General features: G+C 48.2%; 2 protein-coding genes across 7 annotated transcripts in view; one reads left to right on the top strand and one right to left on the bottom strand.

The window, feature by feature from the left end:
• Positions 1–3278: 3278 nt before the first annotated feature.
• On the top strand, positions 3279–24342 carry PAX9 (paired box 9). The gene is given in 5 exon segments (XM_030033223.2): positions 3279–3668; positions 4556–5182; positions 7481–7545; positions 7547–7621; positions 22454–24342. Coding segments are annotated over 5 exon segments (1026 nt in total). The 5' UTR covers positions 3279–3664; the 3' UTR covers positions 22709–24342.
• Positions 15261–24358, bottom strand: part of SLC25A21 (solute carrier family 25 member 21) — a 277428-nt gene continuing 268330 nt past the window's right edge. For 5 of the 6 annotated variants that reach the window (XM_030033238.2, XM_030033258.2, XM_041127329.1 and 2 more), the window contains 3 exons: positions 18582–18663; positions 16763–16838; positions 15261–16395 (listed from right to left, as the gene is read on the bottom strand). In XM_030033238.2, the coding sequence (XP_029889098.1) occupies positions 16775–16838; positions 18582–18663 (146 nt within the window). In that variant the 3' untranslated portion in view covers positions 15261–16395; positions 16763–16774. The remainder of the gene's footprint in view (positions 16396–16762; positions 16839–18581; positions 18664–24358) is intronic. The other variant, XM_030033249.2, reaches the window with a different exon arrangement.

Here is a 24358-nt window from a genome sequence, read left to right as displayed (position 1 = left end):
GCCGGAGGGGCGCGGTGCTGCCACACCGGGAACCCGCTGCCAGCTACGGCAGGGGCTCAAGAGATCCCGGCGGCTGGGCACTCTCTGGAGGCCCCCCCCGGCCCCGGAGAAGGCCTTCATGGCCGGGGGGAGCCAGGGGCTGCCAGCCGCCGCCTCGCCGGTACCGCCCGCGCACCGGGGCTGCTGCCGTTCAGGCGATTTGCTGCGGGCAGCTCACGCCAGGTCCGTTTCGTGGAGGAAAGTGGGCGAGAGAGCCGGGTTTGAGGGAAGGGAGAGGCACGGGAGCAGCCTCCAGCTCCCCATTGCGATGCCTCGGTGTCGGGGGGAGGCAGGCAGAGGCAGTGACCCCGGAGGCACACCGGTGGGCTGCCGGCACCGGGGGCTCCGGCAGCATCCTGCGGGACGGCACAGCTCAGTGCCTCTCTTCGGCACGGAGGGGAGGGAGCGGGAGGGGAAACCCGGCTCTCGGCTGGCCCTTGCCCGAGCCGCTTTCAGCTCCCCCCGCTTTGCTTTGCCCAGCCGGGGGGACCCCGCGGTGGGGGCGCGGGTGCGTGCCGCGGCGGCCGCCGGCGGAGCGGCCCGCACCTCGGGGCGAGCCCCCTGCCCTGCCACGCCTGGCCTTCCCCGGGTGGAGAAACCCCGAGCCCGTGCCCCCCGCCCTCCTCTCCCTGCCGCCTTTCCCCTCCGATTCTTCTATGATTTCCTACCTGAAAAAAAATTAATCTTTTTGCCAGGCAGGTCAGAAGCGATCAACAGGCTGTTGTATATTGTAGTGTTTTCATATTCCTCTCGGCTCCCCCTGCCCTCTACCGACTCACTGTAGATGTGACCTTTGGTATTTCAGCCCACACTCAGCAGTTGAATGGAAACAAGTTGAGCACGTTCACTTCTGATAAACATTATCCTTAAACCACTGGAGACCCGAGCAGAGTAAACGAGCTTTTCCGACAGGACCACATCAGGAACACACATTGAGAAAGGGAAAGAAACCAAATATCCAGGAGATCAGAGGCGGGCTCGGGGGTGGAGGGGTGGGAGAGGGAAGGAGGGGGAACAGACAGGTTGGAGGACACGGCGCAGGGGGGAGAAAAGGACACAACTGCGAACACAATAGGCGCAGATGGGGAGAGAAGCCGCCCGGGCAGCGTGGGAGAGCAGCGCAGGGTCACGCCCGAGCATCCCAGCAGCCCTGGGGGAGCTTCAGGGGCGCCGAGCGGGTCCAGGAGTCGCGGGGCCGGGCTTACACCAGCCGTGCGACCGGAGGTGGCCCCCGGCCACACGCCGCCGGGCCGGGCTGAAGCAACGGGAGAGGAGGGCACGCGTGTGCGGGGCGGCCGGGGCGGCGGGCAGGGCGCGTGCAGGGTGCGGGCAGGGTGCGGGCAGGGCCCGGCAGGCGGGCGGGCCAGACTGTGCCGGGCGGGGAAGGACGCCTGCCGGGGGGCCGCCTCGTCGGGGATCCCTGTAGCGACTCTGCTTTGGGAAGAAGTACGCTGTTACTGCGGATCGGAAGGTTTACGGACGCGCACTCCCTTCCATTGTTTAATTACATAATTAACTTAATGAAAGGCTGGATCCGGGTCCCACTAGTTCAATGCCCCAGCCTTAAAACTACCCAAAGCAGGTCGGCTCACAATACCGAAGAGGATTCTGGCTTCACCAAATGCCTGCAGTATTGGCTGCGCAGCGTGCCATAGCTTTCTGACGGTGGCATTTGCGCGGGGAGGTGGGGATCCCCTTTACCAGAAGTAATTTTATCTAGGTTGAGGAAACACCACAATTTACAAGTATGATATTCTGAATTTGCAACTCACGTTTCTGAAATAAGCACAAAACTGCCATAGAAAATTTGTTGTTGGTGGTTTTGGGGTGGTGGTGTCTTGTCGTTTGGGGTTTTTTTGTTCGTTTTGTTGTTTTGCTTTGATGGGGGTTTTTTTGTCTTTTTTAATCCCTGTGGAGGAAGCAGAAGTATCCGCCGATATTCCCATCAAATAGAGATATCTCCGAAAGAACGACGACTGCCTTCTTTCCACCACATAAACGTCTGCAACATGCCATTAATTTCTGGGCGATCTCCTGCAACACCCTACTTACTCCTACCTATGCACGTTCGTAGCAATATGTGCAGGCTCTGAAGTCTAGCTCAATTAATTTGATTTTTTCTAAAAATATGTTACAAACATTTCAATTAAAATAATATTTATACAGCGTTCATACACACCAGTGACACCAATTTCGTATTTTACTTGCTGATATTCCGGCCACCACATTATTTCTATTCACATTTTATTTAATTTATAGAGCCTGTACCTTCGAGACTCTATTAAAAAAAACAAAACAAAAAAAAACCCCAACCAAAACAAGCAAAAAAGAATCTCAGGGAAAAAAAAAAAAAAAAGGAAAACATGATAAATCCTTGGTTGGAGCTGGGAAGCCCATGATGTCTGTGTGGAACATGACGTACGTGGGATGTATGCAAGAGGCACACACACGAGCTCACAGATCCCTACACCTAATGCCAAACCAAACACTTCTTCCACATACACAAACACGCCGTGACCCACACATACTTTAATTCCTACCAGCTTTGTCTGTTTTTCTTTTAACTGTTAATATGTAGCAGTGTCTTTGATAAAGCTGAAATCAGCTGCGAGGCGTTGACATTTTACAGTTAGGCGCCGTGCCATATTTAGCGTGGGGATTAAAACAAAGCCGGGGCCGGTCTTTGGCGGCCGGGGAACCCCGGCATCCCGGTGCCCGGGCGCCGCAAGCCCCGTCCCGTCTCCTCCCAGGGCAAGAGAACCTGCAGCCGATTTCCCGACCGGTTTGCGCTTTCCACCAAAAAATGACTCGAGCCCCACCGCTCGCAGCCTTCTCGTGCACCACCCATGAAAAATTCGTTAGTGAGAAAGTCCTTTATTACAACAAGGGGACCGTAAACGCGGAAGAACTTCTCTGCCGCGCCCGCCAGGTCCAACCGCGCCTGTGTCAAGACATCGCTCTGCTTCTGTCTCCGCCAGCCCCGACGCCCCCTCCCCGGCCGCTTGCTCTGGGAGAAGGGCCGGGAAGGGCGGCCCGGCGCTGCGCTGCGCCCTGCCCTGCCCTGCCCGGCCCTGCCCTGCCCTGCCCTGCCCGCCGGCGGCGGCGGTGCCCCCGGCCGGGTGATGCCCTAGCGCGGTACCGGTACCGGTGCCAGCCCCGCCCCAGCGCGACCCGCGCTTCCCGCGCAACTTACCGCCGGGCAGGTAGGAAATAAATGGCCATTTCTATTGTGGCGGGGACCCAGGTGCCGAGCACGCCTGCGAGGGAGAGCGGAAGGGCCGCCGGCGCCGCGCTGTCCGTCATCTCCCCTGGCCATTAGGAGGGCGGCTGGGCGGCGGGGCCGCCCCCGGGGGCGGGCTCGGGGGAGCGATGGGCTGCGGCGCCCTGCCCAGCCCAGCCCTGCCCACGTTGCCCTGAGGTTGAAATGCAGAAGTCAAGGCTCTCTCGTCGGGAAGCAGATTTCCTCGTAGCCTTTTTTCCCTCGCGCCCCTGCTGCCTCCTCGGTGGAGACCAGAGAGCCTCGGGGGCTGGTGCGGCCGGGAGCGCAGGAGGCTGGGAGCCCGTCTCCGGGCGTAGGTCTCCGTTCGGGATTTAGGGCAGCCCCAGAGGTGTCCTGCTCGGAGGAATGGGTAAGTGGCCGGGAGCTGCAGGAGGGCTCGAGGGCTGTCAAGAGCGGGGGAGCGCCCGTGCGCCGGCATGTGCCGCCGCCGCAGCTCCCTTATTGACTTTGCTCGTGTTCCTACAAGTCGTAAGAACACGCCGAGGGTCAGGAGCAGGGAAGAGAGAAAGCCAGCGACTGCTCGGCTTATTATGAATGTTATCAGGCGAGCGCGAGGCAGGATGGCAGCCGAGTGGATGGCTGGAGCCCGCGGCACGCTGTATATTATTCCTGACACCGATCTTAGCAGTTAACATTTTAGCACGTTTGGTTTACAGCCTGGTGTAATTGTGCTGTTAAGCGAGAGGCGCTAACAGCACCAGAAACGGTCTTTAAAAAGTTAGTCGCGACTCAGAAGCACCGCGTTGCCCTTGCCTCTCCCAAGATGTAAAAGAATTTCCTCAACTACTTTTCCTTCCTCCCCCTCCCCCACGTCTTCGAAAATGCTTTTCTTCTCTTTTTCTTTTCTTCGTGGTCTTTTTTCCTGTGGCAATAAAGCTGACTTGTCTGTTGGGGCGATCTCGTTTTTCATCTCGGGAATGTGCTTTTTTGGAATATGCTTGATGCCCAGTCCGGAGAGCTCTGACATTTATTGCCGCGGATTTTCTTTCTTTCTTTCCTCTTCTTTTTTTTTCCCCCTCGTTTTGTTTTTTTTTTGTTTTTTTTTTTCTTCCCTATTTCTCTCCCCCGCCCCCGCCTTTCAATTTCGGGGGCATCCCGCTATTATAAAGAAGCGTGCGTGGAATGACCTGGGGGTCCCCGAGCTGTGACATCTGCCTTGTGATGAGGAGCAGTTCGGACGCCCCCTTCTGAGCCATTCGCCGTGTCCGACGGGTGTGTTTGTGCGTTTGCTTGCAGAACCTGCCTTCGGGGAAGTGAACCAGCTCGGGGGGGTGTTTGTCAACGGGAGACCCCTGCCCAATGCCATCAGGCTGCGGATTGTGGAACTGGCGCAACTGGGCATCAGACCGTGTGACATCAGCCGGCAGCTCCGCGTTTCCCACGGCTGTGTCAGCAAAATCCTGGCTCGCTACAACGAGACCGGCTCCATCCTACCGGGGGCTATCGGAGGCAGCAAGCCTCGGGTCACCACCCCCACGGTGGTAAAACATATCCGGACCTACAAACAAAGGGATCCGGGCATCTTCGCCTGGGAGATCCGGGATCGCCTGCTGGCCGACGGCGTGTGTGACAAGTACAACGTGCCGTCGGTCAGCTCCATCAGCCGCATCCTCCGGAACAAAATCGGGAACCTGTCTCAGCAGAGTCACTACGAGTCCTACAAGCAGCACCAGCCGCCCCCACAGCCTGCTCTGCCCTACAACCACATCTACTCCTACCCCAGCCCCATCGCTGCTGCAGGAGCCAAGGTGCCCACCCCTCCCGGGGTGCCAGCAATCCCCAGCACCATGGCCATGCCCAGGACGTGGCCGTCCTCCCACTCGGTGACGGACATCCTGGGGATCCGCTCCATCACAGACCAAGGTGAGGAGGGGGGACCCGGGGCCGCAGCGGCAGCCAGGCAGGGCCGGAGCGTTTCAGTCCCCTGCTCCTGGGCTCCTTCCTCTCCGAGGGTCGGAAGGAGGTTTCGTGCTTTGCCTCGGGAAGCCTCTCGCGTTTTTCCCCAGCCCGAGCTGGGCGCTGAGCTTACCGGAGGATGTGCCTCGGATCGGAGGTCCCGGGGTGGGCTGCGGGCGGACCAGCAAACGGTCCACACGGGCCGTCACCGCTGCCGTGGTGGCCCGAGGAGTGGCGACCTTGGCCGGAGGGAACGGCCCGGGGTGCGGCGGCCCCCGGGCGCGCTCAGCCCCGGCCCCGCCGCCGTCCTGCTCCCGGCCGCGGCTCGCTGCCGCCCTCCGGTCACAGGCGCCGCCTTGGCGTTACCGACAAGTCCGTTTTCTCTAGTTCTCGCAATCAGGCCAAATTTGCTCCGGCAGGAAGTTCAAATGTCACCTAATTGCTTTCATTCTGATGCGGTGTTTTCCTCCGAAGCGGTGGTCCAGGAAAAGCAAACCCCCAAGATTTGCTTCTTTTACCCCTTCCACCTTCTTTCTGTTTCTCCGCCTGGAAACTGCGTCGCGACTCCGAGCCGCTCGCTACGCTTTGCCGCAAAGAAAGGGACATTTTTTCCATTTCGGTCTCTGCCAGTGAACTAACAGTGAAAGTGCTTAAAACAACAGTCTAAAATATCCTTCGCCTACAGCGATCTCTGTGTCCCACTCTTCCCTCCCAATTAGCGGAGGGGGGTGTGTGTGTGTGCGATTTCTGTTTTCATTACGTTTTTAACGGCAACAATCCGGTTCCAGCAGCACTTCAAATGCGAACTGATCCTTTAGGCGTTGCAGAATAATTTTCTTTTTCTTTTCTCAAAAAGGTGGTATTTTTTTAAGCAATACACACACACGTATGTTTTATTTCCATTCATACGTACAAAAATACCTAAGTTTTGTCCTTATTCGCCCTCTGCTTCACGCTGTAAACTTTATCCTCAGACCACACTGGCACAAACAAATGTGTTTCTAAGTCGACTTTAACAAATACACGCCTGGCAATCTCTGCTCTGTGCTGGGGAGAGGTACTGTTGGCAATGAACATTAAAAAGAATGAGAACATTACAATCACATGAGAAATGGAAGGGGTTTTGGGTTGGTTTGTTTTTTTTTTTTTTTTTTGCGAGTTCCTCTTTTTATTAACACCACATTGGCAGGCAGGCAGGCAGGCCTCTGACGGTACTGCCGGGTGCCTCGGTATCTGCCCCGTCTCTCTCAGACCTCGGAGCTGCACACATCTTTCTGCAGCGTAAAATCTCCCCCCTTCCCAGCAGAGAGCCGGGACTGCTGAGCGGCCGATGCCGCAGATGGGGGCTGCTCGCCCTTGATTTATAGTATAAACTGACCTTGCTGACATGGAAAGGAAGCCCCTATTCATGGGAAAGTGTGAGATCAGCAGAAAAGGGCGCTCACCGACAGAGCTCGATTTCTTAAGACAACTTCAGATTTGTGCCTTTCCCCAGCCTCGGCGAGGGGCCGAGCGAGGTGGTGTTGCGGGGAAGCCCGCTCCCACGGCGGCTCCGCCGGGCCCGCAGCCCCACAGGCTCCGACGCGGCGGGGCTCGGGGGAGCCGCCCCCCCCCCCCCCCCCGGGCGCCCTGGCGGGGCCCGGGGAATGTGCTCGCCTGCAAAACAGCCCGGTATTCCCATGCCGCGGCTGATGCGCGTGTAAATAACAGGACTTTTATCCCCTCTCCCCCCCATCTTCCTCCCTTTTTTCCTTTTTTTTTTTTTTTTAATTCTTTTTGTGTTTTGGTTGTTTTGTTTTCTTGCTTTTTTTCGTCCCAAACTGGCTTGGAGCCTGCTTCATCTGCAGCCGTGTCAGGGTTGCTTCTAACGGGGGGTATCGTTTGCCCTCGGGCTCGCACACACACACACGAGGCCGTTGCCACAAATGTCCCTTAGGAGATCCCGGGGGACAAGTGCCGCGGGGCAGCTCCGTCCCGCCGGTGCAGGGACGCGGGGACGAGCGACTCGGCCAGCTCCGGGCTCGGCTGGCGATCGGTGCCATCAGCCGCACGGAGCGACCCGGCTCTCTTCTCTCCCCGGCTCACCCTCTCCTGGGGCTCCCAGGAGGCTCGGCGAGGTGTAGCGGGCGAGCGACGGGCTTCCCCTTAGCTCTGCCCCGCAGACCGAGTCCCGTGGGGAGGGGGAGCCGTCTCCGGCCCGGAGCAAAGCGCTCCGCATCCCGGCCCCTGCCTCTAACCCCCCCTTCCCGCCGTGTTTCCCAGCAGTGAGCGACACCTCGCCTTACCCCAGCCCCAAGGTGGAGGAATGGAGCAGCCTTGGCCGAAACAGCTTTCCCCCCCCCGGCCCAGCACGCCGTGAACGGGCTGGAGAAGAGCTCCCTGGAGCAGGAGGCCAAGTACAGCCAGGTAAAGAGAGAGGGGGGGGAGGGCGGGGATGCGCAGGGCCCCTGAGCTCGGCCGCGGGCTTGCGGCCCTCGCCCGGGGCTGCCGCTCTCGGTTTGGAGCCGGTGCCGGCCTTCCCTCGGTTCTGGTTTGCAAACGGAGTCCGCCAAGACGGGCGACGTCGGGAAAGAGCCTGGCTCCCTCCTCCGCTCCTCTCTCCGCTCCCTCCCTCGGCACAGCCGCCGCAGCCCCCCCCCCCGGCAGCCCCCAGCCCGCCCTTCTCCCGGCCGAGAGGCTCCCGGCCGTCCCGGGCTCCCGGCGCTGCCCCCGCCGCCGCGGCACAGCCCGCCCAGCAGACACTCGAGAATCGCCGCGCACCAGCCCCCGCCGCCCGCCCGCCCGGCGACCGGAGCCCGCCGCGCCGCCCGCCGGGGCTCCGGCCCCGGTCCGGCCCCGAGCCCCCGCCTCGGCCGGGCCGTGCAGCCCCGGGCCGGGCCGGGCCGGGCCGGGCCGTGCAGCCCCGGGGCGTGTGAGCGGGCACGTCCCGCCGCCGCCCTCAAAGCCGCGTTGTACCCTGTCCGCAGCGTGCTCTGTAGGCAGGGGAATAATTTGAAAATGAGGTGTAATTGCTTCCTACATTAAGCATTTTTAAACGCTTAAGTAGACGGCGAATTTCCTACGTTTTAATTACAGCACAATATAACTGTTACTTAATAAATCTCTGTCTAAATCTTTGTACTTGCTAATCAAATCCCATGCCAGGAGAAAAGCTATAAAAGGCTCAACTGTTACTCGTTGGGAAAGCACAGGTTTTGAAAACTGTTTTCCGTGCGATGGAAACATTTCAAAACCTATCTATCAGAGGTTTCTCAGATACACTGACTTCCCGGCCATTCATTTGTTACGCTTATAATGGAGTCGAGGAAAAACTGCGGTCTTCGTTTAGCGTGTTCCCATTCAAAGACAGAGGTTTTGGACGTATTTTTCGAGTTCTGTGTCTGGTTTTGGATTCCATGTCGAGGAGACTTTTGTAGCTCGTAGTTGGTGCTGAGAGTAGCTGAATCGGACCCTTTCAGATTCAAGATGTGGAGCGCAAACTGCGGGAACACTTGCAAAGAGGTGAATGAGGCAGAGTGGGAAATACTGTAGGCCCCAAAAGTGAACACCCACTTTATTACATATATTGCCTTACGTACAATATGGTGCCCTTAATGCTGTCCTATTTGTTTTGTATTACATTTTTCTATTATGCCATTATTATTCTGTTCATTTCACATCACAAATAACGTGCACTGTAGCATAGCCATGACTGCATGGTTAAAGATGGAGTTAGATACAGAGTTAATATTCATCCTTCCACAATTTTCTTTAAAAACGAAACAAAGTGTTAGCAGTTTTACTAAAAATGATGGAAATGGCTTATCATTATTCTGTTAAGAACAGCTGTACTGCGGCTGCGTTGTCTTAGGTTCCAGGCTGGGCTTTCTGCACACGAATCTGCTGAAATATTCACAGGATCTGGCTCGTAGGCTATAAACCATTGCCTCTGTTGGAATCTCATTTACCTCAACAGACGTGCTGAGGAACAATGTTATGTAAATCGGGTTATTTTCAGTGCTGGTGTTAGAAACTATTTTTTTATCTTTTTTTACTCTTTCAGTATTTATGCTTTCGTCTTCATAATATATCACTGTTCTACTGTCAATACCAGTCTTACTTTAAAGTTTTGTTCACCCTGAAACGTCACCTGATAAATGTAATTTAATCATACTTGCTATTTAAAAATGGAGCAAATTGCTATTAATAAAATGGAATTCATTTATCAAAATACATTGTCCAGAGAGTTTAAAAGGGCAGAAAAGCTAAAGAGTATTTATCCAAAAGGTCATTTTCAGAACGCTGTTCACTAAAAAGAAGACACAGAGGAGATTCCACCCCCCCCCCCCACCTCCCCCCCCTTAATAATATGGGTAAATAGAATTTCACTTTGGAGAGTTCTGAAGTATAGACCAGTCTATTCATGTAGTGTTCAGACTTGCTTAGCAGAGAATTCATTCGCATGTACATTAATTGCTTGGTCTGTCAGAAGTTTACTACCTTGCTAATTTAGAATGTATTCAAAAAAAATTGATGTCAAATAAGGATGTGAAAATGTGATTTTTTGCAGTATTTGCAACATTATTTTGCCAAAACATTTGTTCCAACCAGGTGCAAAGTGAAGTTTGTGAACTGAATTCTTGCTGCACGTAGCACTGACTTACTAGCTGTCCGTTTGCTGAAACGCAGCGAGTCTGGGGTGACAGTCTGTGACAGCAAAGTCTCACCAAAAGCCTCTGACGTCCTTGGATCTTTTCGTAGTCTCTTGCAATGTGTACTGCTTTGGATGTAAACAGATGAGCAGGGGACAGGAGAGAACATTGGTTCATTTGTGCAAATCTAGCAAAGGCGTATCTGGAATGGTGGAAAAATAGGGAAGCCACGGTCGTAATTTATATGTCAGAAGGACTACAGTGAAATAGGCTCTGTCTTTGGATTTCAGGGTAAATGCTATTTTCCTCATCTCCTTTGGGCAAAGCTCATTACAAAAGCTGGGTCTTAAGAGGGCAGACAGCAGATTTCCCCTAGAGAAGAGAAGTGACTGTTCTGTAATATTTCAGTTTTACGTCTGTATTACCGAAGTCAGAGGCGCCTACAAGAGGAGTAGAGCAGCAGGGAATCAAGCGTGCGTGCTTTACTTAGGCTTTCCAATTACACAACAGGAGCAGAGGGAATGTGCTCTGAAGCACATTAACAAAGGATTTTGTGTGAGTGATAGGGAATTCTGCTGTTTCCAACAAATATCAGCTATATATTTTAAGCACCAGCAATGCATTTTAAGCATCAGCAACATTCAAGGTTCACCTGTCTACAGCTTGCAAATAGCTCCATAGCTACTAGTCGAGTGAAGGACTTGTTCCCCAGCCTTAGTCATGGAAGATATTATTTTACTTCTCAAGAAATCCCCTGGAAACTCCCTCTGCATTAAGGGAAGAATTGAGCCCAAAGAACAAGGTCTTTCTGTACTTGTAAAATGTATTTATTTGAGCCCACCTTTTATATGATATACATTTTTTTTTAACACATGGGATCCTGGAGGCTTTTTTCAGGCGAAACTCTTATTGACCTCCCAGACTTGTCAGCTGGCAGCCGAGGCCGATCTATTCGATGGGTTCGAATGGCTGCATTTCACCCCTTGCTCCACACATCAGTGGGAATTCGGCCTAGGAGAGGATTCCACAAAAGAGGCAGGAAGACTTCGCATTTTTGCCTCAGCAGTATACAGTCACACTCGTTTAACATGAAACTGAACCTCTGGATGTAGAACATTTTTCACTTTTAAGTATTATGAATTTCCTGGTGTCTCTGGGGCCTTTGTTTGCAATGTTCTTCAGTATTTGGGTTTGGGGAGTTGAAAGCTCTGCTTGGCAGACTGTGATTCTGTACCAAACGTTCCCCAGGAAATCACAGAGATGCCTTTTCAAGTTTCTATTCATTTTTAATTACCTGATGTCCCAAGTTGTGATTTATACATAAGCAATTGCATTATATTTTCCCGGTGCATCGTATTCACAAATTTGTCATACAGCTTTGCAAACAGAGCAACTGTGAATCAGAGAAACTGAAAAGAAAAATAGATTTTTCTGAGAGCTTGACAGTTTTGGGTCATACACATTGCATACAGAGCTCAGTTTATTGCGTATTTATATGGAGAGGCACATTCGATGTAGTGTTGGGGGGATGGCTTCTACAGATAATTATTAATACAAAGGATGAATATTCTGAGTATTTTGTGCATTATGCAGCTTATACTGACAGATGCATTAAGAAAAAAAAAAAGCTGAAATCACTGAAATACAAACGCATTTGTACCCTGCATTTGAAATGACAACATTTAATAAATATGTATCATATTTAAAATGCAGTTTTCAGACATCTGATGCTTGTGACTTTCTGGACTAACGTCACGGATGTGGAATCTGAAAAAACTGTGGTCTCTTTTTACACATATATGAAAATGCAGAAGATCTGATGTACGTCTGTATGATTTGTTGAGAGACAAATAGCTTTGGAAATATTTTTTTTTCAGAATTATTTGCTGTGTGCATTGCAGGAAGCAGATGTACGCATTGCCAAAGGGAGCTGATGATACTCATTAAAGGAAAAAGCTTGTAACTGCGGGTGTCTAAGAGCAAGCGCTTATTGCAAGCTCACTCCTGGAAAGGGTACACTATTCGGAGGCCTGATCCCAAACCTACCGCAGTTGCTGAAAACACTCCTCCTAATTCAGAGGGACTCATGAACATGGTTTGAGTGAAGTCTTCCTCTGACATATTGGGCAGACCCCAAAGTAGCAACCGCTTCACCTCTGTCTCAGCTGAACTTCATCAGCTGTTAGTGGCTTGATTTTTTTGCTTTGCTGGGATAGCACTCCCTGTGCTTTGGTTGCATTCTGATTAGGGGTCATGAGCTCCATGTGCTGTAAGCACATAAAGGGAAGGCTCCATTTTAGGGCAAGTGATTACAAATAATTGCGGGTGCAATTCTGGACGATTATTTGCACAGAAAAAGTAGGCAATGTAAATATTTAGTTCCTGATCTTTGATTGTAGATGAACAATGAACGCGGTGGCCAAAGCATCTGTAATTGTTTTTATCTGCAATGCTTAGAACCCACAACATACCGTAGCTTGTTTGGGAATAAGACGAAAATGTAACCTTAAATGTTATGGCCAATTACATGACCCTCCTTCACAGGTTATTTATTGAAAACTTTAATTAGCAGATTACTTATTTGGCATCTTGTATTCTAACTCAGGATTTAGGCAGTTGGATTCCTGCTATGGGTCTGTGCAAAATCCATCAATGATAAAGGTCCGGACCTCCCGCTCCTCACTCATACCCGGGGGGGAAGGTGTTGAGGAGAGGTGCTTATTTGCTTTCTTGCCGTAGTACCTAGTAGAATTGTTAGCAGAGTTCCTGTCTGGTGCAGGGGTTCAGACCTTGGCTTGGAGACTGGTTCTGTGTCACTCATTAGGATCTCCAGACCAGTGCCTGTTATTAAAATACTGTCACTAAGATGGCTTGCTCGAGGTCTAGGCATCCATGTCATTGCATGTTGTGGGTGAGGGGCATGAGCTGATCCCACTACATGCACCCGATTCCTTCCCAGGTGATCTGGATGGCACCCCATTCGAACCCCATTTGTGAGACCTGCCTCTTACTGGCCACCTGCTTCCACGGCCAAAACACAGTGCCCTGCCCACCAACCCACATGGCTTCAGGGCACTCCACCCGGATGAAACTAATAAAGAAAGTCAGAGAGGTGAGTGAATGGTATGATGACGCTCAAACTGCACTCTCAGCACCCTCTGCTCAAAGGGCCCCAACCCCCCAGGAGCTCCGCCGTGACAAACACGACCAGGGACTGAAAAGTGAGAGTGGTGGGAGATACCTATCCCCGCCAAGGAGCAGAGTGCCAGGGGCAGGGGGATTAGATAGGACGTGATCTGTTCCGTCTTCTGGTGCTTGCAGTAGAGTGGGAAGTAGAGAAAGACTGTATGGTGTGTTTGAATTTGTCTGTTGTGGCAATTTATCAGCTCTTAGGAATTGCCTACGTACCTAGTCATAATGACCGTGGGCATTCAGTAATCAATGGGCTGTGATTTCACCCTCATTAATTTACCAGCTTCCCAGTAATTGCTACTCTGCAGCATCAGAGATTTGTTAGACAAAGGGGACCCCTGTTTTGGCGCTCCCTGAAGAGGACAAAGTGGGGACTTTACCAGTTTGACCCCATATTTGCCTGGCTTCTAGCCATCAAGAATCCCTTTGATGTCTCTGTGTCCATAAGTCTTCTTCCAACCTCAGTTTAATTTAAATAACACCATATTGAAATTACAATATATTGTTAAATATATTGTATTAAGAAGGCATTTTTCATAGAACCTTTTACTAATACATTATAGTTTTAACCATCAGCACAGAAAGAACAAATATTAATTCCTGTTTGCTTGTTCAATGTCTCTGTGTGCCCTGCCTGACTCCGGATTTTGCCAAAACACCAAGGAGGAATTACTGTGCAAATCTGTTCTAAAACTATGGGAATCTGTTGTTGGTTCCTACTCAAGGGAGTTTGCTTATATGGCATGATTTTTTTCTGAGCTTTCCTTTTGTCCTCTTAAGCACAGTATATCTGTCTAAGGGAGACTCAGGTTGTATCTGTCATCAAAATCAAGCTTTGTGCTCACAGCAAATAGAATTTGTTTTCACTCCACTTTGAGGTAGTCTGCTTGTGAGGTTTGTTAAATAATAGAATATATCACAAGATCCAGCACCTTCGCTGGAAAGGCAGTGACTTCCATTTATATCATCCTTCCTAAACTGGAGTATGAATGGAAAGCAACCATTCGGTGAATGTACAGACCTTGCACAATAAATCTACGTTTGAGAGACATTTTAGGTGGACATACTAGTGCGTGCTTGGTGTGCTGTATGTGGTAGGTCTCATTTCACTGTGAAAACTGTCTAAAGCCATCCCTCTTCCGAAGCAGCATTGGAAACCCTTGCTCCCCCCCTTTCCCTCAGAGTGCGCTTAGGTTTTACAACAACCTCTGTCCTCCTTGTCTCCATCGTGCCTTTTTCTCCTACCTCTCTTTTCCTCTGTTGTTTTTGTAGTGGATTCCTCAGTCTCTGAGAAAGAGGGGTTTTTTTTTGTTTCTGCTGTAGTTTGTTTTGGAAAAGACATAAAATGCCCCTGGCTCCTTTAGGAAAGGAGCGGTGATGGTGTGTAAATTCAAGTTACTATTACTATTTCCAAAACTGGGTTTTTATTTCCCTGAAGAGGCCGAGATTTAAAGTTTGATAAGAAAATATAATTAAGAGTGATCTTGATGCATGTCGCAACTATAGTTAAAACACTCGATATTATCTGAGTTCTGTGTTATTCAGTGCAGCTGGGGATGCCTACAAGTAAAGGAAATAACTTTAAGTTAATAAAAAAGCACATTAAACACGGGGAATGGGATCTGCTCGTTATTAAGGGAATGAACAGTATTTTAGAAGGAAGCACTGTGATTTTCTTATGCAGTACATTATAATGCATTGAATTTAGTAACAGGAGAAATAACTGTAAAGAAAATGGCATCTTTGTAAGAGACACTGTATAGGATTGGGTAACTAATTACGTTTGGAATCTTAAAGCACTCAAGCATGCAAATAACTCTGTTTTAATTGTGACTTCAACTAGAATACCAGTATTGCTTCGTACGACTTAAGGTGAAAGAGAACTACTGTAATTCCCCGTTCTTGAAAGGTCTCTTTCCATTTTTCAAAGATCAGTCTTCTGGGAATCAACCCAGCTTAGCTGGGCAACAGACTGACTGTAAACCCCTTGCCCGTGTCTTGTTTTAAAAGCTCCTCAGATCCAATGTATTACTGCTGTCCAGTCTTTCTTGAAAATAAAGGCATATGTTTCAAAGTAATATCCTACCTACAAAATGTTTCCCCTTCTGTTCAAGATTTTTTGGATGTCAAAATTACTTAATGGCAACGTCCTCATTTTTCGGGGTCTGTTTTATTCTCTTATGCTTGCAGTGAAATTAATAGAAAATCAAAGGGGGAGCATGTTCAGTAAAGTAAGTTCATTCACCTAAGAATATGGATATATAGTCTAATATGAAAAGATTTTTGCAAGAAATTTTTCCAATATGATAAAAAGACAGCAAACCCTGATTTGCAGGGTCAACTCTGTGTTGTTCACATACAGCTTAGCAATTTTATTACATTTTTCTTAAAAAGATTTTTAATAAAAAGTGTTATCATAAACTGGAGAAATTTACTCAGTGCTCACTTTTGTAATCATTCCTCTTTAGGTAACTCTGACTTACCTGCGTAGGCATGTTAATTTTAGTGGGACACTGATCTGAATGAGTGTAGGATCATGTAATTTTTCCCATTGATGCTGTAGCACTGAATAGCTGCTTCAGAATTTAGCTCTAATTTAGTTAATTACAGTTTCTACCAAAATATTATTTAAGGTTATTAATTTTAAAACCTTAAAAGAAACATAGGTACATTACTTACATCTTTAGGTAATGCCATTTTCCTAAATGAGATTTCCATTACAGGCCTGCTGCTGATGTTTTACTTGGAAAATTTGTTTACTCTTCCCTTGGGATCCCATATGTTGGTTTGATTTATAAATCATATTTAACCTCCAATTAAAAAGGAAGATTTACCATGTTTGCTTCCTTTATGTTTGCAGTTTGTGTTTGATTGCTCCTGGTCTTGTTGCCATAACCTTTTCTAATGATTATGTGCGCGTCACTAAGAACATGAGATATCCTCTGGGTTTTTAAGGTAATTTGCTCTTCCGATTGAAGGACTAGATATTCAGCTCAGCTCCCTGCTGTGCTTTTCCCTTGCTGTGGAAAAAATGACTTCTCCAGTAGCTACACTGTGACTGTGTTTTCAGGACATTCAGAAAAGACGCAGCATGTCCAGAAATTGTTTTAAGATTTTCCTTTTGAAAAATGAGCAGCGAGAGGGTGTCTGTCTGAGGAGCTACGGTAGCGTCCCTGCAGCTAAAGCTACTGCCAGCACTCCACTTTGCTGGGGAGCTGCTGCTCTCAGTAAGACGGTTGTGATATCGCTGCAGATTTGTTTCATTTGCTCTCGGGGAAAGGCTTCGTGCTGGAGGATCAAGGCAACGCGCTGAGCTTGCTGATCCAAGGACAGGAAGGATTCGTTCCATCCAAGTCACTGTTAGAATTGAGAAATACAAGAGAAACAGCAACCTTATTCACCAGAGGTGTGTTCCCCAAGTCTTGACACAGGCTGAACTTCTGCTGATTCCAGCAGGGAAGTTTGGGCTGAGTCACTGTCCAAGCTCATTAGGGCTGGTGAATTAGGTAACTCGAGCTTGAAGCCTATGTCGTTTCTCCAGAAACACTTTTTTTTCATAGACATTTAGAATACTTCTACAAAACATACACTCTTAGTCTATGCAAGAAATAATTATCTATTTAATAAAACACTGTAACAATTACATTACAATGGGCAAGTGATTCAAATCATTGGTAATAACTTTAAAATAAGAAGAATCATTTACATTCTTTTGGACACTTACTGTGAAGTTAGACTATAAAACTGAGTTGGCATCCACCTGTGGCATCAAATCTGCTGGCGTTTGTATTCTTGTAAACCTGAAATGAGATCATTTGCATTATTGCTATTAATGCTAACTAACATAAATGCAGGTCTGTGGTTTTGAATGCTGTGACTCTAGGTCATTTTCTGAAACATTTAGAAGCCACATGGGAAGGGGTCACAGGAGGTGATCTAATTTTGATATTGAGAGAACACATATCTAGCAAGCAAAAGGCAGAGAAGGAAAAGTAGAGAAGGGGATGAAGCAAAACAATATCAATTAATCTGAAAGTGGAATCCAGCTTGTGTGTTTCTCTGGTATTAACATAACCAAGGCAGAAAAAACCCCAAGTCAGATAGTTTGACATGGATTGATTGGGAAGTTTGTCCATACAGCTTGTGCCCTGTCTCTCCTTACCATGCAGGAGGGAGGAGGCTGAAGCTGTATGACACATTATACCAGCATAACCTTCATAACAGAAATCAAGGTGTGTGTGGTGGTGGTTACCTCTGGTTTGGAGAGGAACTGTTCTGACTTTTAGGAGTCCAGACAGCTGATAGAAATTACTTGTTCCAAAGACAATCCCACATAAGCTTGGTTCTGGACCTGCTTTTCATCATCCACCCCCTCTGAGTCCCAAATCCCAAACAGACTGAAAACAACAGTGACAACAAAAGTCGTCTCTGGCTAGCATTGTACCTAAAGTGTCTAAAACTAAAAATTCCCTCCGTTAAAACTACTGAACCAACCCCTTCACCGGTGAAAATACATGAGTCCATTTGTTTCAGCAGCATCATTTTATATGACTTAAAGCAAGACTTTATGTCCACCTTGGTTTTGAATTCTGGCCTGGATATTCTTTTCACTGGCACTGGTGCGTATCAGCAGTAACTTGGGAGAAAGGCACTAGACCCAACTTGTGATCCTGGCCCAACCACTGTTGTTTTGCAGGTATCTTTGCGAGAACATGTTTAACTGAATTTGCGAATCGGTGGGAGGTCATGTGTTCTAGGCTTTGAACACAGCTCTAAAATTTGGAAATACTTATTCCATCAGTTTTCTCAAAACATTGATAGAAGCAGCAGTTCAGAGCAAATGTTTCTCTCTGGTCTTTGTAGAAGCTGGACAGTAAGCGCTTTCAAACAGGAACCGTTATCACTTGCACAGCAGAGGTTCTTGTTCAGTTAGAGTTACATGTTTGTTTGTTTGCTTTAAAAAATTAGATTTCCCTTGAAAAGCAATGGTTTAAATTAAGAAAAAAAATATTTATAAAACTTAAAAACCAAGTTCAAGAAGCTCTGCACTTAAAACAAGTTCTAAGGGTTTTAAAAATCCATAAACACCATGGGGTTCTCGCACTCCTAATTATGAATGTTTAGATTTTGGTGTTCATTTCCTCTGATTGAAATACTGCAGGATGAATTATTCATCCAGTATATACAGGGTCATGGAACTTAATCCCCTCCATTTATTTTAAGTGAACGTCATGTTTGTAAAAAGTGCCAGACTGACAGACAAGATTCAACCCTTCTGATAACCTACACTTTGTATCTAAAGCTGTTTAGAAGTAAAAACTCTTGCGGTTAAAATTATTGGGTCAAGTGCTTCACTGATGAAAGTCAGCGATGAAAATCAGGGGTTTTTTTTTGAATAGCATAGTTTTAAATCACACAAGGTGAGGTTTTTTTCCATCCCCTCCGCTTTAAATTTGGGCCAGAGGAGGCCTCTGGCTGCTTTGCAGGTACGGCTCAAATCTCCCCTGAAGCAGAACGGCGCTCCGTGCCGGGCCAGTCCTTACCCATCCCAGTGCCACCTGCTTGGCTGAAGGCACCTAGTGGCATCCACATCATCATGGTTTTGAGCAGTGAAGCTTTGTAGCTCTGGAACAAAAATAAGAATGATTCATTAATTCGGCAAGGCAGCGACAACAGCTGTCCAGCATTGGTGGTCTCTGACAGGTCGCAACTGGTGGTCCCTACACAACTGCCTCCATGTCCTGCCCTCAGTAGTTAGGGGAGGATCTTTCTTGCATTCAAAATAGACACTGTAAAAACAACAGTTATCGGAGCTGTAATTTAAGTAAAGAGAGGGTGGGTAAAAGGGTTGTTCTGTTATAAATTAGGATAGGTATGCTTTTAAATTAAGCTTTTAGAAAAACTAGCGAATCTTTAGGCAAGTCCCATCTGTTTTATCAATAACAACCCAAGTAGCACCTCCAGTGTAATTCAGTGACAAACTAGGGCTTCTCCAACAATTATAGTTCAGAGACTTTCATTTTACTTTCTGCCATAAGACCATACTAAGGAAAGCCACACAATGATAAATAGAAGTAGGGGAACATACGTATGATTGTATTAAATATTTATCAACAATGTCTGCATTAATGTGAGCTGTTCAGGAGCTCAGATTTGCCCCAAATCATGCAAAAAGTGATTAGTTTCTGGTTGCTGAGAAACCCCTGGCAGCCTTGTCTGTAGGAGCTGCGGGAGGCCGTAGGAGCTGCGGGAGGCCAGGACATGGGCTCGACCATCGGTGGCACAACAAAGAGGTGGCTTGTTGGCACATTGCCTGGCACAGATCTAGCCCGTGCCCCTTAGCACATGGCCAGACACTGCCCCAGCACAGGGTCGGGCAGGGCATGGCCCAGGGACCCTGCCTGACAGGCTGCGTGGATGAGGACACGCTGTTTCTAGCAGAAGAGAGGTGAGCTGTGCAGCTGGGAATTCCATGGCGCTGCTCATCCTCAGGGCCAAAGAATTGGCCCTGGTCTGTTTTATTTACATGTGCAGACACAGTCATCCCCTCCAAGGAATTTTTTTGCCTGGACACACCATTGGACATAGCAGGAAGTAATTTCTTGAGGACCAAAAGTTGCCTTTCTCTACCCATGCACTTGTGGCCCGTGATGGTGGGGTGAGGAGAGGTGCTTGGCAAAGTGATTGCATCAAGCAGTATTCCACCTTGGCATAATGCAGCACTATGCACAACTTTGAAGGATGCATTAACAGTCTTATTTTTCCTCAGATGAGAGGCTGTTAGAGCATCTGCCTTTTCTAAAGACCTCTGAGAGGAAGTGCCAGCAGTTGGAGAGCATCCTACAGCATGGCAGTCTGTACAGCATATGGAAAACATTTTCTCTGTGGTAAAGGAGGGCTCTGGCTCTTCCCAGAGCCACACGTGGTAGAGGGGAGCAGTGACAACACAGGAGGCTGGAGGGATATGCGCCTCCTCTGCAACCTGGGAGGAAACCTTTCAAAAGCACAGCCAAGGGTTCATGGCACATGACCACTTATAGCGAGGAATCCTACTTAAAATGGGGCTTCCAGGCATAGCCTTGAGCTGGCTGCTTGGCACCAGCCTGCTTGGGAGTGGGCAAGCCTGGAGGAGCAGGGTGGCCTCACGAGTCCAAAAAAACCTCTTCTGAGCTTCAGAGGCTGGAGGTTTGTGCTCAATGGCTATGAGACTCTTCAGGGACTTGCCCCAGGTCTTTTCTCCTTCCAGCACCCCTTCAGGATTTCTGTACTTCTCTGTGCAGGGTACCTTCGGGTTGTGGCTCTTGATGGCCCAGTGTTACAGCCTGGCTCAAATGGCTCTACTGCCTCTGTGCAAAGCTTTTTGTTGCTGTTTGTTAGAAAAAACAGAGGTGCTCATTCTTGTTTCGCATTCTTCTGAAAGGCACTTTACATGTTGGAAGAGGCAGGGAGCTTGGAGAACAGCAGCTTTTTAGGGCCTGTCACGCTTTTTACTTTCTAGTGAATTCAGTGAAATAATTTTCCATGTGATTTAAGAAGTGTACTAATTTACAGTGCAATTATTTGAGGGTTTGTATTAATTAGTATTGTTGCAAACACTGATACTTAGAGCTGAGGCTGAAGTGTAATTCTGAGACACAGTAGGGGACGTGTAATTGGAGTTGAAGGTCAGGTCACATATTTGGATTTTCAAAAGAATAAGGCAAGTTTAGCTTCAACACAGTGTTTATGGATTTGGAATGACAATTATGTTGCTGCTGCAGCTGTATGTTTTGTACTAATTAATATACCTATTGGAGGCTTGTGGCTGGGATCCCATCAGTGTCTCCTGCTGTTTTAGATTGCTGTACACATTTATATTGACTCCAGCAGGATTACTGCTTGGTTTCCCAAGTGGCAATGAGAGGATAGTCCAGCCAGTGGAACTGTGAGTTAAATGGGTAGGCGACTCACGAGCCTGAAACCAGGCCAGTGCCATTTATGGAGGTAAATATTGGAAATTTAGGCAGGTGCAATCCAGACAGGAATTGAACAAGTGAAATGTTAACATCATGTGAAGTTTTAGCAGAAGCAAAAGTCTGTTTCTTTTCTTAACTCTGCACTATCCAGGTTAGGTCCGGTTCTACCAGGTGATTAAAAATGGCGGATGCTACATGATTTGCTGAATCGATACCTGTTCCTTCATATTCAGATAGGAAACATTTCTGGGAAAATATACCAACCCAAATCCTAAAACATAAACACTACACAAATTGAAACTTAAGCAAGATAAATGATGTTGGTTTCTACCTGTTCTGCTGAAGAAGCATTTGCAGGGTGTGAAATAAGCCACCAAACACTTTTTATTTAAATAAGGAGTCATTCATTGTGAAATACTATCGTGGCAGACTGAAGGACTCTCCCTTCTCTATTTAAATAGAAACCTTCTTCCCAGTCTACGGAAGGACCTAGGAAAATAGCTCACAGGAAAGGACCCAGCCCGCAATTGTTTTGTGCACAGAAGCCTTATTGAAACCAGGAGAAGCTGTGAGCAAAGAACATTTGCAAGGTTATATCCCCAAGTACCTAGAAAACAGATTTTTAAAAGACATCATCAATAATAATACTACTATTACTATAGTTCTGACTCATGCTCTGAGCAAACAGTTACGAAAGAGTTCAAGATGTCCCCACCTCCCCCAGCTGCTCGTTACCTCTCCGCTCCAGGGAACGTTGCTTCGGGATCCACGCCCGCACCTGCCCGCTGCAGCTCAGGGCTGAGCCCACCCTCCTTCGGGGCTGGGGTGGGTGAGGCGCTGGGATGGGACCATCTCTCCTGCCGCTGGTGTGGCCATGGTCACTGCACACCCAGCTTAAACTGCCACAGCACTACCTGCCAGAGCCTGGCCACAGTGGCCAACACCCCATGCGAAATTGGGGAAGGCTGGGTAAATATTACAGCCCACCTACTCCAACCCGTAGGACTCATTGCCAAGAGGATGAAGGTGCTCAGCGAGAGGGACGGGACAAACTCATCACAAATACCGCCAGCAGTAGCTCTCAAATGTAATGATTAGATGCGACCACGTGCTTAAGGAGTCCATGAACATCAGCCTGGGGGAAGGCAGGCAGGCATACGGGGGGACTTGGCGGTTCCTGCCCTGCTCTCAGTGTGTGTTCCCTAAACATCTGCTGCTGGTCCCTGTCTGGGACAGGCCGCTGGGAGAGGTGTGCGGGGCTGATGTGAGGTAGCTGGTCTTAAAGCGCAAGGAGGCCACTGCGCCCCTGAAATCCAGGGAAGTGGTTATGGGTAGCTCTCTGGGTGTCCCCACTGGCCCTGGCCCTCGTACAAAGCCCCAGCAGCATCTGAGGGCACCTTCTTTTACAGCAGATCCGCTGTGTCTTACTCTCTTAGAAACGTTTTTCCCTTTCCTTTCAGGCACCCAACGGCCTCCCAGCCGTCAGCAGTTTCGTGTCAGCACCAGCCATGCCTCCCTACGCCACACCAGCCCAAGTGTCACCTTACATGACGTACAGCGCTGCCCCGTCCGGCTACATGGCGAGCCACGGCTGGCAGCACGCTGGAGGCACCCCGCTGTCCCCTCACGGCTGCGACATCCCTGCCTCGCTGGCGTTCAAGGGCATGCAGACGGCCAGGGAGGGCAGCCACTCGGTCACGGCCTCTGCTCTCTGATGCAGGAGCCGGTCCAGGCCCACCACGAGCCCGCTGGCTGGTCGCCCCCTGAGCCTGGCTCAAGACTGCTCTCTTTGTGCCAGCGATAACCTGGCATTTCTCCTCGTGACTTGTCTCCCGTCAGGCTTTTGGGATCGAAAGAGCTGAAGACAACATCAGAAACTGAGGGAAGTGTGGTGTTGCGCTCTTTAAGTAAAGACCTTGTGTCCCTCAAAGGGCTCGTGGAGCCTTGTCCCACTCTCTCCTGGTCAAACCACATGTATTTATTCTTAATCATCACAGACTTTCTAAATGTGCAATTGTTATTAAGATTTGTGTAAAAATCAATAAAGAAAAATCACCACAGAAATTCTGCTATGCCTCGAATCAGCAAAGGCGGTTAAATGGGAGGCGTTTGCCGATTGCCTAGAGAACAACCCTTTCATCGACGAGGTTATACAATCCACCACTATTAAGAGATCACTTTTTGGTTGTTTTGTTGGGTTTTGGTAAGCTAATACAGAACCAAGGCAATAGACGGCTCTCAGATTCTTCTGGCATGTCGCCATTGTCAGGCAGTAGTAGTACCTTTGTGTTTTTAGCCATTTGTAAATATAGGCTTTTGACAGCATTTGTTTTCACCTTCCAGTACATTTATTTCTACTTTTTTTTTTTTTTTTGAAGTTAAAAAGGTGACTTTCTAGCTATTTTATGTGTCTTTGCATGGTGGGGTGATAGCTTCAGGTGATGACGTTTAGGTAAGGTTTTTTTCATCATGTTTTTGTGCCTACAGTGGAGGCTTCAACATCTCATGAAATACAGTTATCTCTTTAGCAGAAGATTCAAAGGCAGAAATCCAGCCAAGTAACTCTCCCCAGCTATACCCAGCCTCCCAGATTCATGAAACACCACATTCTTGTTAAGTGTACAAACAGAAATGGGTGGAAAATATCTGAACAAAACTGAAAACTGTAGCGGAAAATGCTGTTAGTGTGCAACCTGTGCAGAGATGCTTACAAAGCCTTGTCAGTCAACAACCCACTGAGAAACAGAATTGTACCGTCATTGTCGGCTCACTTGTGTCCGGCAGTTTCGGCCCCAAGATGATGTAATTTTTTTAAGAGGAAGTTGTCTTTAATTTCTGCTTTAATGAATGTAAAATATGGCTCTTGGTAAAGTTTACATTGTTGTTCTGAAGCATTTTTTTCCTTTATAGGTATACTGGTGGTGGTGCTACAAACACAGATATTATTTAATATTAACAAATTCCCTTTCTACATTTCTGTATCCAGTGGCAAGTACTCTGTGCCAGTTATTTTTGCTTTAAACTTTAATCCCAAGAGAGCTAAAGTTCTGATCTTTGAAAATTTACCTGTTTTCCTTGGGCAACAATAAAGTTCTGACTGTTATTCCAGAATGCTTTCCACATGCTGTAGGTATGTTCAGAATATGAACGTGGAAAAAAAAAAATTAAGCCTGGTGTGACATTTCATATACTTCATAGAATATTAATATATTGTGTATTTTTATAAATGTTGTGCAATAACTTAAATTACACTAGAGAGAGTTAAAGCAGAGGAGAAAACTTCATTCTTCAAATATTGCTCTATCTGCATACCATATTAAACATTCATTCAGTGGGAAGGTAAAATACAGTCGCCTCTTAAAATA

Source organism: Aquila chrysaetos, chromosome 2 (genome assembly GCF_900496995.4).
Source record: "Aquila chrysaetos chrysaetos chromosome 2, bAquChr1.4, whole genome shotgun sequence".
NCBI classification, from domain to species: domain Eukaryota; kingdom Metazoa; phylum Chordata; class Aves; order Accipitriformes; family Accipitridae; genus Aquila; species Aquila chrysaetos.
This window is presented reverse-complemented; position numbering and strand designations above follow the sequence as displayed.